Source organism: Phragmites australis, chromosome 2, assembly GCF_958298935.1.
Source record: "Phragmites australis chromosome 2, lpPhrAust1.1, whole genome shotgun sequence".
Classification (NCBI taxonomy): domain Eukaryota; kingdom Viridiplantae; phylum Streptophyta; class Magnoliopsida; order Poales; family Poaceae; genus Phragmites; species Phragmites australis.
This window is the reverse complement of record NC_084922.1, coordinates 17280811-17293435: the sequence shown is the minus strand read 5'-3', so window position 1 is coordinate 17293435 and position 12625 is coordinate 17280811. Positions and strand designations below refer to the sequence as shown.

The 12625-nt window shown below is 43.7% G+C and overlaps 1 protein-coding gene across 1 annotated transcript; it reads left to right on the top strand.

The window, feature by feature from the left end:
- The first annotated feature begins 393 nt into the window (after positions 1 to 393).
- Positions 394 to 1496, top strand: LOC133901459 (probable glutathione S-transferase GSTF1). The gene is made up of 3 exons (XM_062342825.1): positions 394 to 633; positions 734 to 782; positions 899 to 1496. The coding sequence occupies exons 1-3, from the start codon at positions 484 to 486 to the stop codon at positions 1357 to 1359; spliced, it is 660 nt and encodes a 219-aa protein (XP_062198809.1). The 5' UTR covers positions 394 to 483; the 3' UTR covers positions 1360 to 1496.
- Positions 1497 to 12625: the final 11129 nt, after the last annotated feature.

The following is a 12625-nucleotide window of genomic DNA, read 5'->3' as shown; positions in this document are numbered from 1 at the left end:
ACCCTCCAGCGACCACAATGAGAGGTCTGAATTACTCCGCCACCACGAACAGGGAAAAAAATATCAGTGATGCGATTCTGAGATTTCTAAGATTTCCATTTTACCAGTGGAGGCTGGTAAATTTCTTTACCACCCAAATTTTTTGTTTTTTTAATTCCTACCAGCCCTATCTATTTTTTATATTATTATGTATAGTTTTTTTTATGTCAAGCGGTTTTAAGACAATTAGTGTTATTTTCTAAAGAAATTGAGCCATTTTTCTGAATTTTAACTGAAAAATTTATCGATTTACCGCCGATAGAATTCCAATAAATCTAAAAATCTCATTTATCAGTGACTCAATAAATCTCTACTACCGCTAAATAAAACTAGAACCGCACAGCTGGCCTATAACAGCATTTTTTTCTGTCGCGTCACGCAGAGCAAGTACCTTATCTCCTCATCTGCAGGGGAGCAAGCAACTGAGCAATCCAAGTCTCCAAGATGGCGCCGGTGAAGGTGTTCGGGTCGGCGGTGTTCGCGAACGCGGCGCGTGTGCTGGCGTGCCTGGAGGAGGTCGGCGCCGAGTACGAGGTCGTCGAGGTCGACTACATGGCCGAGGAGCACAAGAGCCCCAGCCACCTCGCCAGAAACGTACGTCGTAACCCCACGCTAAGTTTCCGTCATCGTCAATCTTTTGATCCGTACGTAGTAGCAACTGATCGATCTGGTACATGCTGATGTTCCCGTGCAGCCGTTCGGCCAAATCCCGGCGTTCCAAGACGGGGAACTCGTGCTCTTCGGTATGCTTTCGCTAACCTGTCATTTCTTAGGATTCAATTCACAACGCAACCTGTAAAGAACACATGCTCTTAGTTCCCCAAACAAAAGTATTGTTCGTCACTCATTGAATTTACAGAGTCCCGAGCAATCGCAAAGTACGTCTTCCGCAAATACTCGATGTCCGCCCAAGTCGATCTCCTTCGAGAAGGCAACCTGGAGGAAGCCGCGATGGTGGACGTGTGGACGGAGGTGGAGGCGCACCACTACTTCCCAGCCATCGCCCCCATCGTGTACGAGTGCGTCGTGTACCCCGCCAGGCTCGGCATCCCGCCCAACCAGAAGGTCGTGGACGAGAGCCTGGAGAAGCTCAAGAAGGTGCTCGACGTCTACGAGGTGCACCTGTTGAAGAGCAGGTTCCTCGCCGGTGATTTTTTCAGCTTCGCGGACCTCAACCACTTCCCCTACACGTTCTACTTCATGGCGACGCCGCACGCGTCGCTCTTCGACTCGTACCCGCGCGTGAAGGCGTGGTGGGAGAGCCTCATGGCGAGGCCGTCGGTGAAGAAGATCAGCGCCGACATGGTGTTGACGGCTTGATCGCGCTGGAGGATGACGACGTTGAATTTGATTTGGAGGGGGATTTCATTTCTGGTCTGTGATGTTCAATAACGTGAGTGATTTTGTGTGCCCTTTGTTCCAATAAAATCTTTGCTTGATTGCACGCCTGTGCAAGAGTTGTGTGTGTTTGCATTTTGATTTTATGTGTTAGAAAACCATTTAGTTGTTAAATGTTGGTGCGTGGCCATGTTGACTGACATTACAGAGTTCACAGGGACGAAAATGCAAAATGCAATGGTGATACATGGGCCAAATAATAAAGATGGGGAGTGAAATTGTAAAAATAGAAAGAGAAAAAAGAGATAAGTTTTACCATTCTACGAAGATAAGATAGAAGCCACCGAGGGAAAGAGGAAAGCGGAAGCCACCTCTACTGTGTGAGAAATGGATAAAGGTGACGGATCATAACCGTTATGGATAACGGGTCTCACGTCTGTCACTCCGAACGTGTCATTAATGACATATAATAAGTGACGGGTACCAATAAAATCATTGGTGACGGGTCAAAACTTGATCCGTCACTTATAAAGTTATTGGTGATAGGTTACAACTGTGACCCTTCACTTATAACTTGTTTGTGACCCGTCACTTATAACTGATATACGTTTTTTGCGCTAGACGAAAAAAAGTCAAAAAAAATATTTTTCACCCAAACCAATCCAACTCAGTCCTATCAGCACTCGCCACGTCTTTCTACCTATTTTTCAGGCTGTTTTTAGAATGTGCGTTCCGTGAGAATCGAACTCGCGACGGCCCCTCACGCGCGTAGCTGCCAAACCACCTCAACCTCGCGTGTGTCCTGAAGAGACTCAGATAAAAGATCATTTTAACTATTTTATCAAGGTCATAAGTTACGGGTGTGACTTTTTGTGTTAGAAAACCATTTGGTTGTGTAATGTTGGTGCGTGGCCATGTTGACTGACATTACAGAGTTCACAGGGACGAAAATGCAAAATGCAATGGTGATACATGGGCCAAATAATAAAGAAGGGGAGTGAAATTGTAAAAATAGAAAGAGAAAAAAGAGATAAGATTTACCATTTCATGAAGATAAGATAGAAGCCACCGGGGGAAAGAGGAAAGCGGCAGCCACCTCCATTATATGAGAAATGGATAAGGGTGACGGATTATAACCGTTATGGATGACGGGTCTCGCACTCGTCACTCCGAACGCGTCACTAATGAAATATAATAAGTGACGGGTATGGACCTGTCACCAATAAGATCATTGGTGACGGGTTAAAACTTGACCCGTTACTTATTAAGGTCATTGGTGACGGGTCACAACTGTGACCCATCACTTATGACTTGTTTGTGACCCGTCACTTATAACTGATATACGATTTTCGCGCTGGTCGCGAAAAAAGTCAAAAAAATATTTTTCATCTAAGCCAATCCAACTCAATCCTATCACCACTCGCCACGTCTCTCTACCTATTTTTCAGGCTATTTTTAGAATGTGAGTTCCGTGGGAATCGAACTCGCGACGGCCCCTCGCGCGCGTAGCTGCCTAACCACCTCAACCTCGCGTGCATCCTGAAGGGACTCAGATAAAAGATCATTTTAACTATTTTACTGAGGCTCATAAGTGATGGGTGTGAATTGTCACTTATTACAGGTCATAAGTGACGGGTCACAGTTATGACCCGTCACCAATGTTAATTTTACAATAGACATAAAACCAGTTGACTCGGAGTGTCTTTGGTTAAATGGTCATAACTTTTGCATACGGACTCTGATTTTAACGTTTTTTTGACTCTACGAACATCTACAGAAAAAGTTACATCTGTTTCTCCCCCACTTAGTTGGGTTTCAAATTTTTTGAGGCCTAAAACCGCTTGGAAGATTGAGTTCTCACCTCTGAAAGTTTCTGCACCATTTTTGGAACGAGTGTTTGTGTCCATAGCCGTTACCCCTTACATCAAATTTGAGCAGAAATATACAATGGTTCATATTCTAGTGCTTCTGAAGTGAGAAAAAATAAGTGAAAAATAAAATAAAAATAAATTTTTTCTCAATGTTTGGATCATTTTCTGTATTTCTGAATAACATTATTAGTGACGGGTCATAACTTGACCCCTCATTTATAGGCCTATGAGACCCGTCACCAATGACTGGCCTACGATGACCTGTAAGTGATGAGTCGTCATTGATGACGGGTCAAGTTTTTACCCGTCATCAATGACTGGCATTAGTGACGGATCACAACTATGACCCGTCACTTCACTTATGTAGTGTCTACTTTGTTTGTTTTTCACGTAGTGCTCATAGGTCTTTGGTGGTAGGGGCAGATTGAACAGAGATGTAAATGAGTATCGAATAACTAGTTTTGAATCACTATTTAATTTATTTTTCACTTAACTTAATTAGATAGAAACGAATCTCTAGTTTATTTTTTTAAGTTAGTGGTTGACCTGACTTAAAAAAATACAAAACTTGCATCCTAAGTGTAGATGAGGTGGGTTCAAGAGACGTACGCATTCTGTGGGTTGGGATAAAGAATATCGTTTTGTTTTTTTACAGTTTATGGTGCTCCCACCTAGGAGGGTGTAGTAAGTAGGATATATACAAGCAAAATACTTCAGGAGGCTCGAATTAGTGTCACAAAACATATTCCATTAAACCCTATCTCGGTGTAGGTACCTCTCATTTGGATTTCAAAGCTATCTCAGTGTGGTAGAAACCGGCTTGGGTTGTTAGGAACCCACTGTCAAAAGATTTTCCAAATGCATTTAGAGATCTCTCCACCCTTCTACCCCCTGCTACAATAGCGAGTAGGGAGAAAAGGAGGTGAGCACTCCCTGATGTTGACTTGCCTGGTCCCCTTGCCTCCAACGGCCTCTCCGGTGTCGGAGGAGAAGGGAGGTCTGGCTCGTGGCGGCAGGCTGCATACATTACTAGGATAGCTAGGGTAATCTAGGTAATTTAGGGTGCCCATCGAGGCTTTTGACCCTGCACCACATTTTCAGTGAAGTCGACGGCGTTAGCACGTTCTCCGTGGCTATGCTGCTGAGGGTTCTTCAGTTTTCCATGTCGATGAGATCGCATGGCAATTTTGTCTCACCCTAGCTCTTCTACTACAGCGACGGGCTCGACATTGATTCTGGCAGGCCGCAGGTAATGTTTCATCCTTTCATCCCTTTGGAAGCAGATCTGGTGATGATGTCAATGAAGATTCATGAGGTTAGTCATGCTCTGCCTTTGTGCGAATGGGTGGGAACGTGATGTCATCCTCGATGGCGGGCCATTGGTTTAATAGCCGATGGTGCTGGATGCTGCTTCTGGGCTACCACCTTTTTTGGATTTGAGGGTGGTTGCGCCAGCTTTGAGATTTCCCTTGCAACTCCGACAGGGAAGTTGTCGATGCTCGTCAATGGCAAGTGATGACGTAGATCAGAGGTGAACAAAATGGGGATGTACTGAATTGGTGTTTTAATGGGATCCCTATACCCCTTTGAAAAAAATTGATTTTCCAAATCTTTATTTTCCTATGTTCAATTCATATTCCAATATTTAGTGTATTGTAGAACAACTTCTATCAACATTAGAGAGAGGACTGGGCAAAGGAGCGCACCTGACACCGGTGTTGGGTATGGGAAGTAGGTGGCCACGGTTCAGCAGCACCAGGAGCAAACATTAGCATCGTCAAATGCAAGGTGCACCTCCACGTCTGCAAATGTAAAATCTGCATCAAAGCTCAAGTCAGTAGTTCGAAAGATCACCAAGAGCAATGGATACATTGAGTATTTGTCACCAGGGAGGCCCTCAAAGCCGTTAGTGAACCGATAGAATTTGGAGCTACCTTCAGCTGGAGCCTCATCGAGAGGCAAAGTCCATCCCGCCTCCAACAGCCAAATACTCGTGGCACAAAATTCTTCGGTCATGTCTCGCATGGTCAACTTCATTACAATCCTCTCTAGCAGCACCACTTGCTCCCTTTCACTGGCTGAAAGTCTAATATCCAGCTCTCAGATGAAGAAAATCTCACTTAAGGAGTAGCAAAGCGTCCTATCCTTTGGCATCCAATGATAGAACCACTAGTGCATCTAGTTTGTGTCCCAGCGGTTCTTCTAGTTGTCCTTCACTCTGAACTGGGGCAACAAGTAGATGATACCGAAATAGAAATATTGCCTCTTCCCTAGGGGTGGATACCGAGCTAGCTCGGTCGAGCTTGTTATACTAATGAGCTGACTCGGCTCGGCCCATTTTTGAAATGAGCTAAAAGATAGGCTCAGCTCAGCTTAGTCCAGCTCGCGAGACAGACCACAAGCTTGCCACATGTCGCATGATGTGTAGCCTGTATTTCTGCAATAGTGATCGAGAATCTTTTTAGGTTCCAATGCCAAACAAACATGGTGAATGGATTGGAACATCGGAATTGTTTGATCATATGGTAGCAAATTGTAATAGACGAATAGACCTACAGGTGGCTCTTGACCTCATCATTTGTGAGCCCATCCACATTCATCAACTCCTGATCTACTTTGGAGTGGCAACTGCACTAGCACCAACACCAATTGGATAGACACAAATTCAATTGAACGTTCAAGAAACAAATGTGAAATTCCCCACAACAATGTGACAGAAAGCACAATCGGATCATGGAAATCCTAGCATTAGATGTTCCTTTTCCAAACACAAGGCATTGGAGGAGTCATGAAAACAACACAAACACAATAGGTCAAACATGAACTAAAAACTTAAGAAAATAGTTGACAATAGCTCAAACATGAAAGAGGTTCTAAGTAGCTCGGTATTATTGCATTACATAAAGTTCCAACTTTTAAATAATTAGACATAGTTGCCAAAATGCCAAAACAAATAATTAAGTGATTCTTCAAATCTTATTGTCTGTTCACCATCATAATCGTCATCATACTAGCTGCTTGCCACCACACATTCTAGGAATTTCACAAACTCAATGTCGTCCCTCGTCATCTTCTTCCTGAAATGATAATACAAAATGGGTTAGACATATCCGGCATTAAAAAAAATGATTTGGAAAGAGGGCAACTCTTAGTAGAGGAAAGCATACCATAAACATTTGAAAAGAACCTCGTATCCAACTCGACCCACACACTAATGCATGAACCATGTCTGAACAAAAGAAATACGATAATCATCAAGAATTCTACCTCTAGTACTAAAAGATGACTCTAATGATATGCTGCTAGCTGGAACAGTCAAGAATTTTTTGCCATCTTGGACACAACAGGAATCCTATGATCATTCACCTTCCAATAATCAAGTAATTTGAAGTCCTTGTCATCTATGGGCACATTTCCTTCATCTAGATGGATTTGTAACTTATGTTTTGAACCTTATGTAGCATTAGATTGCAAAAAGGATTGAAATTCAATTGAGACAACTGAGGCTAATAATTTATTTGTACCTTTTAAAGAAGAGGATGAGTTATCCATTCCCATGCTCTCGGCAACCTTGTTGTCATGATAATTAATGTCATGCATATTGTAGAGCCCTTCCAACTTATTATTGATGTCATTAACCTCACTAACAACCCTTTAAGAGTTAGAAATCTGTGCAAAGCACCATTTAATATACCTCATTTTGAACCTGAGGTCAAGAATGATAGCAATAACCATAACCTTATTTATTTCCTCCCAATACTTGTTGAATGTTTCCAACAATGCATCAACCATTGCCTTCAAATGCTCATCTCTAGATTGTTTTTCCTCTGTCATTGCAATCTTCACATTCACTATGTAAGGATAGAAAACATTGGAAGTGGAGTAGGCTGATCCTGAAAATGTATTGGTTACTCCAGCCATTGCCTTTAATATATGTTGAATTTTGCCATAGAATTCCCATTCAGATATTGAAGGTTCCCACTCATACTTAATGTCCACATTAACATAATAAATGAATGCATCTCTATAATCCATGCAAGAAGTCATAATTTTATATGTTGAACTTCACCTTATTTTAACATCAAGGCACATCCCTTTTTCAACTTTCACAGAATAAATGTTACAGACTTCCACAAATTTTGTACATACAGGATGAAGACATCTTGAAGTATTTCACAATTTCCCTAAGCTTCCTTATCAAAGATTCAATTGGTTGTAGGCCATTATTAACTATCAAATTCACTATGTGGGAAGAACAATGAACATGACAACTTGAGATATCATAGTCCCAGTGGGTGGAGTATCTAACTCAATAAAGTTTAACACACAACATTGCATAACCCAATTAGCATCTATGTAATGTGCAACCAAACACATGTACTTAAGGTTTTGGTTTGAAGTCTACATATCAATAGTTAAAATTATGGAGTTGACATCTCTAAAAGTCTTCTTTAGGAGTTCCTTTTTTACATTCATAAACCTTTGTGCATTCATTTCTTACACTCTTCCTACCAATCCATTCGTAGTTGGAATTCATCCACTTCATCAAAACACTAAACCATTTATGCTCTACCATCCTAAATGGATACTCATGAACAATTATCATCTTAGCAATTAATATATGGTTGTGCTCATGATCATATTCAGTATGATTAATAGCAATTGATCCTTCCTGGTCTAGAGCATAGTTGAGCATACCTTGATCTTTATGCTTCTCCACTTTGTTCAAATATTTTGTACACTTCAAAAGGTGCCAATTCAAATTTGAAGTTGTTTTCCCTGGTGTATAAGCATAACTCATATAACAGACATGCACTTTTCCTTTGTCACCATAACCCCTCTTTCCTTTTTGGACGGAGGTGTGACCACCTTAAAAGAGTTCCAACAATCAGCTCGCTTTCCTCTAACCACCTTCTTGGAAGGAGATACTGCAATACCAGCTTTCAACCTTTTACCTGCTCTCTTTGCCTTCAGAGACCTAGACACATCACTATCCTTTGACAACTTCCCATCCTGACTTGAACAATCAACTAACACATGTGAAGATAAATCATCGTTCATGTCAAAGCTATTATCTTCCTTCTCATTCTCCATGACCTACAGAAACAAAAACACTCGATGTAAGCCATGTTGTCTTTAAAACATTGTAGGTTAGCATGATGTCAATATGATATATAATCAAGATGTTTATTCACCATGTACTCACTATGTATGTGGAGGCAGCAAAAGGGGTTGCCTTTGAAGATTCACAGTCGTGGCCAAGCTTGGCCGATGTCATCAGTATCGAGGCAGATAGGTTTTGGGATGGGGCTGTCCAAGCTTGGCCGATTCTAGACTTGGTTGTCGCTCCATTTACTGCATTTTTGCAAAAAGAACTACATCTATAAGAATTAGTGTACATCAAAGCTACATTATTATGCTGCTTGTTCATGTTTGGTTAGAATCACAACCATATTATCAAAGCTACTTGAGAGACATGACAAAGAATTGCAATCATCTTTTGTAAGAATCACAACCATATTATCAGAACAAACAATTAGTGTATAGAGCTGATTGTACATCAAAACCATATTTTGTATTTGTTTATGCATGATCACTGAAAAAATACAAGATCCATCTCAATTGGTCTGTCTTTACATCACTTGTCCCTGAGTATCCAATCAAGCTTAAATCTATGTCATCATTTTCTCTTTTTCTTGGGAGAAGTCATCATTTTCTCAATGGTAGTTGCACGATGGATTCTTAAAAGGTAAAATCTAAAAACTGCACATGCATAGTTTAGTCTTATGGTATGCACACCATTTTTTTCTCATGAAAGTATACAAAATTACTTGCAAGTTTGAACCAATTTGCTTTGGGGGTGTGCCACAGACGCATAGCAAACCTTGGTCCCGATTTCATCGCAGTAGTCTTGGAAAGCAGTACTTGTGAACTGAGTTTCGTTGTCCGTGATTATGCGGTTTGGACTGCCAAACGGCACTACCAGTCCTCGTGTGAACTTAATTGCTGCTGTGGTGATGATCTTCCTATTGGGTTCGGCCTCGATCCACTTAGTGAATTTGTCGATGTCCATGAACAGGAATTCAAAACCGCCTGAGGCTTTGGGGAATAGTCCCACGATATCAAGCCCCCCAGACAGCGAAAGGCCAAGAGAGTGGTATGATTTGCAATGCCTGGGCTGGTAGGTTGGTATTGCAGCTGTGGTACTGACACAACTCACACTGTTTCACCAGCTCGCAGGCATCCTGGATGGCAATAGGCCAATAAAATCCTTGCCAAAATGCTTTTTTGACCAGGGTGTGTACGAAGTGTGGCTACCAAATATGCCTCCATGGATATCAAAGAGCACAGTACTCCCCTCTTCCTGAGTGATGCATTTCAGTAAAAGACCGTTACTCCCTCGATGGTAGAGGTGTCCCTTTACCAGGGAATATCTGCGGGCTTACCATGAGACCTTTTCTATCGATGCATCATCATCAGGGACTATTTGATTTTGAAGGTAGTCCGAGATCTTATCCATCCAGGTCATACCCGAATTGAGCAAGGCGACCACATGATGGCCGCTCGAGGCCGATGGCACCGAGGGAGGCGTTGGCTCTGAAGGTGTTGCCTCGGGTGCTTCATTTATGAGTGGAGCATCCCCTTCACCTTTGCCTGAGACCATGGTCGATGGTCATGAGAGTCTTTCTTCAAAGTCTCCGACTGGGACAGGTTGATGAGAAGAAGCTAGATGGGCCAGGTCATTGGCTAGAAAGTTGTCCTTGCGAGGGACGTGCTTGACCTCAAAGCTAATGAAGTGTCGCTCTAGTATTCTCACATCGGCGAGGTATGCTGCCATCATTGGGTCAGATCACTGAAACTCCTTTTGCACCAGGTTCAAGACTAGAAGTGAGTCCCCTATCGCCAACAATCGTTTAATCCCAAGTGTCAAGTCTGCTCGGCTTTCGGGCAAGAGGCCCTCATATTTAGCAGTGTTATTGGTTGCTGGAAAATATAATTGAACTATGTACCTGAGGATGTTGCCAGTGGGTGAGGTCAGAACCACTCCTGCCCTAGCTCCCTTTAGTGTGAACGACCCGTCAAAGTGCATGGTCCAGTGCTCGTCTGTCTTTGGTTACGGTACCTGCTCGGACTCGACGGACGACCATTCGGCTATAAAATCGGACTACGCTTGGGACTTGATAGAAGTTCGGGAGGTGAATTGGAGGTCAGATCCCCCGAGCTCTACTGCCCATTTTGCCATTCTTCCAGTCGCATCTCTATTATGGAGAATTTTCTTAACTGGGAATGAGGAAATCACCTTAATTTTGTGAGCCTGAAAGTAGTGTCTGAGCTTACGAGAGGCTATTAGGATGGCATATAGCAGTTTCTGAGCCTGTGGGTACTGAGCCTTCGTGTCGTACAGGACCTCACTGATGTAATATACTAGTCACTAGAGGCCGTCTCGCTCGACGACCAGGACTGTGCTTGGGACATGTGGTGTTGAGGCAACATAGAGCAAGAGCTTCTTGGAATGTGAGGGGAGGAGATGTACCTTTTGAGTTCTTGGAATGTTGTTTCTACCTCTAGCGTCCACCGGAAGAGGTCATTTTTCTTCAGGAGTTTGAAGAGCAGTAGTCCCCTTTCTCCTAGCCTTGAGATGAACCTATTCAGAGCAGCAATGCATCATGTTAGCTTCTGAACCTCTTTTAACCTGGTCGGGGATCGCATCTGGTCGATTGCCCTGATCTTGTTAGGGTTTGCTTCTATCCCCTGCTGGGATATGAGGAATCTGAGCAACTTCCATGACAGATCTCTAAACGTACACTTCTCTGGGTTCAACTTTATGCGGTACTTTCAGAGATTGTCAAATGTTTCTTGGAGATTTGCGATTAGATCTATCTTGGTTTTGGTCTTGACGACCACATCGTCTATATATGCCTCGTTGCTTCTTTCAAGTTGTGGTTGAAGAACTAGTTGAATACACCGCTCGTAAGTGGCACAAGCATTTTTTAAGTCAAAAGGCATTTTTACATAGCAAAAGACCCCAAAGGGCGTAACAAAAGCTGTTTTTAACTTATCTTTCCTATACATACTAATTTGATGGTACCCCGATCGTGCATCTAAGAAACATAATAGATCACTACTTACAGTTGAGTCAACCAGCTGATCGATTCGGGGAAGTGGAAAAGATCCTTCGGGCATCCCTTGTTGAGGTCTGTAAAGTCGACGCACATTTTTCACCCACCATTGTGCTTTTGGACCATGACCGGGTTAGCCAGCCATTCTGGATACTGCACCTCCCATATAAAGCCTGCTTCAAGGAGCTTGTCAATCTCCTAACGAAGTGCTTCCTTTCGGTTGGCTACAAACCGACGCACTTTCTACTTTACTGGTCGTGCATCTGGTTGCATAGACAACTTATGCTCAATCACACCCCTAAGGACTCCTGGCATATCAGATGGACTCCATGAAAAGACATTAGCGTTCACCCGGAGGAAGCTGATGAGCGCGAGTTCTTATTTGGGGTCTAGGGCGGCCCCTCTCTGGACCGACCTAGTTGGGTTGGTGACATCCAGGCTCATTGCTTTGAGCCGATCGTCGGGGCTGGCGACGATATGCACTTTTTTCAGCCGCCCGCTGGGTTCTGTGGTCAAGGGATGCGACCCAGGAGTCAATTCGACCACATCAAGGCTCCTCTTGTCGCAGTGCAGGGCTGTCTTGGCACTGCCCGCAATTATGATGGCCCCTATTGGCCTAGGGATTTTGATCGTCTGGTACGCATAGTGGGTAATGGCCATAAAGTGGCCCACGAGAATGTTCTGCACCGTGGGTTCGACCACGACGGGGTAGCGACCAGGGCGTCAGACGCACATGGGATGGTCAGCCTGGCTGAAAGTTAGCAGGACCTCCGACCACTTTAGGCGTGGGCTTGGGTCTGTTGTGGTTGCCCACACCTCCCGAACCAACGACTTGTATTCCCTATTAGATGAATATGTCACGGTTCCTCCGAAGATGTGATGGACCATATGATCGGTCTGCTGGTACCTAGTGCCGACTGGTCAGGGGCGGCCCCGCCCTTATCATTATTTTCGTGCTTGTACTTGCGCTCTCCGAGCTCCTGGTCGATGATGCCTCGTATGACCTTGCATTCGGTCAGGTCATGGGCGTCCGTACGGTGGATTGGACAGTAGCCCCGACCCTTTTCCTGTCTTTCTTTTCAAAGCACCAGCATGTTAGGCTGGTTTGTTCGATCGCTGAGACTTTAGGAGGTCCAGCCTTGCGCTTACTATTCTTGTCCTTCCGGTCGACCCTTTTGGCAGGGGCGGGCCGTTCAGACGCAGGTCGCGGCCTGGTGTCAATCTACCACTCCTAAGCCTCGGTAGCCTACGCACACT

Bases quoted from the DNA above. Each gene is read 5' to 3' on its own strand.
- LOC133901459 (XM_062342825.1), top strand. From the start codon at position 484: ATGGCGCCGGTGAAGGTGTTCGGGTCGGCGGTGTTCGCGAACGCGGCG. The intron at 634-733 runs GTACGTCGTAAC...GTTCCCGTGCAG, and splicing joins CCAGCCACCTCGCCAGAAAC to CCGTTCGGCCAAATCCCGGC. The intron at 783-898 runs GTATGCTTTCGC...TTGAATTTACAG, and splicing joins CGGGGAACTCGTGCTCTTCG to AGTCCCGAGCAATCGCAAAG.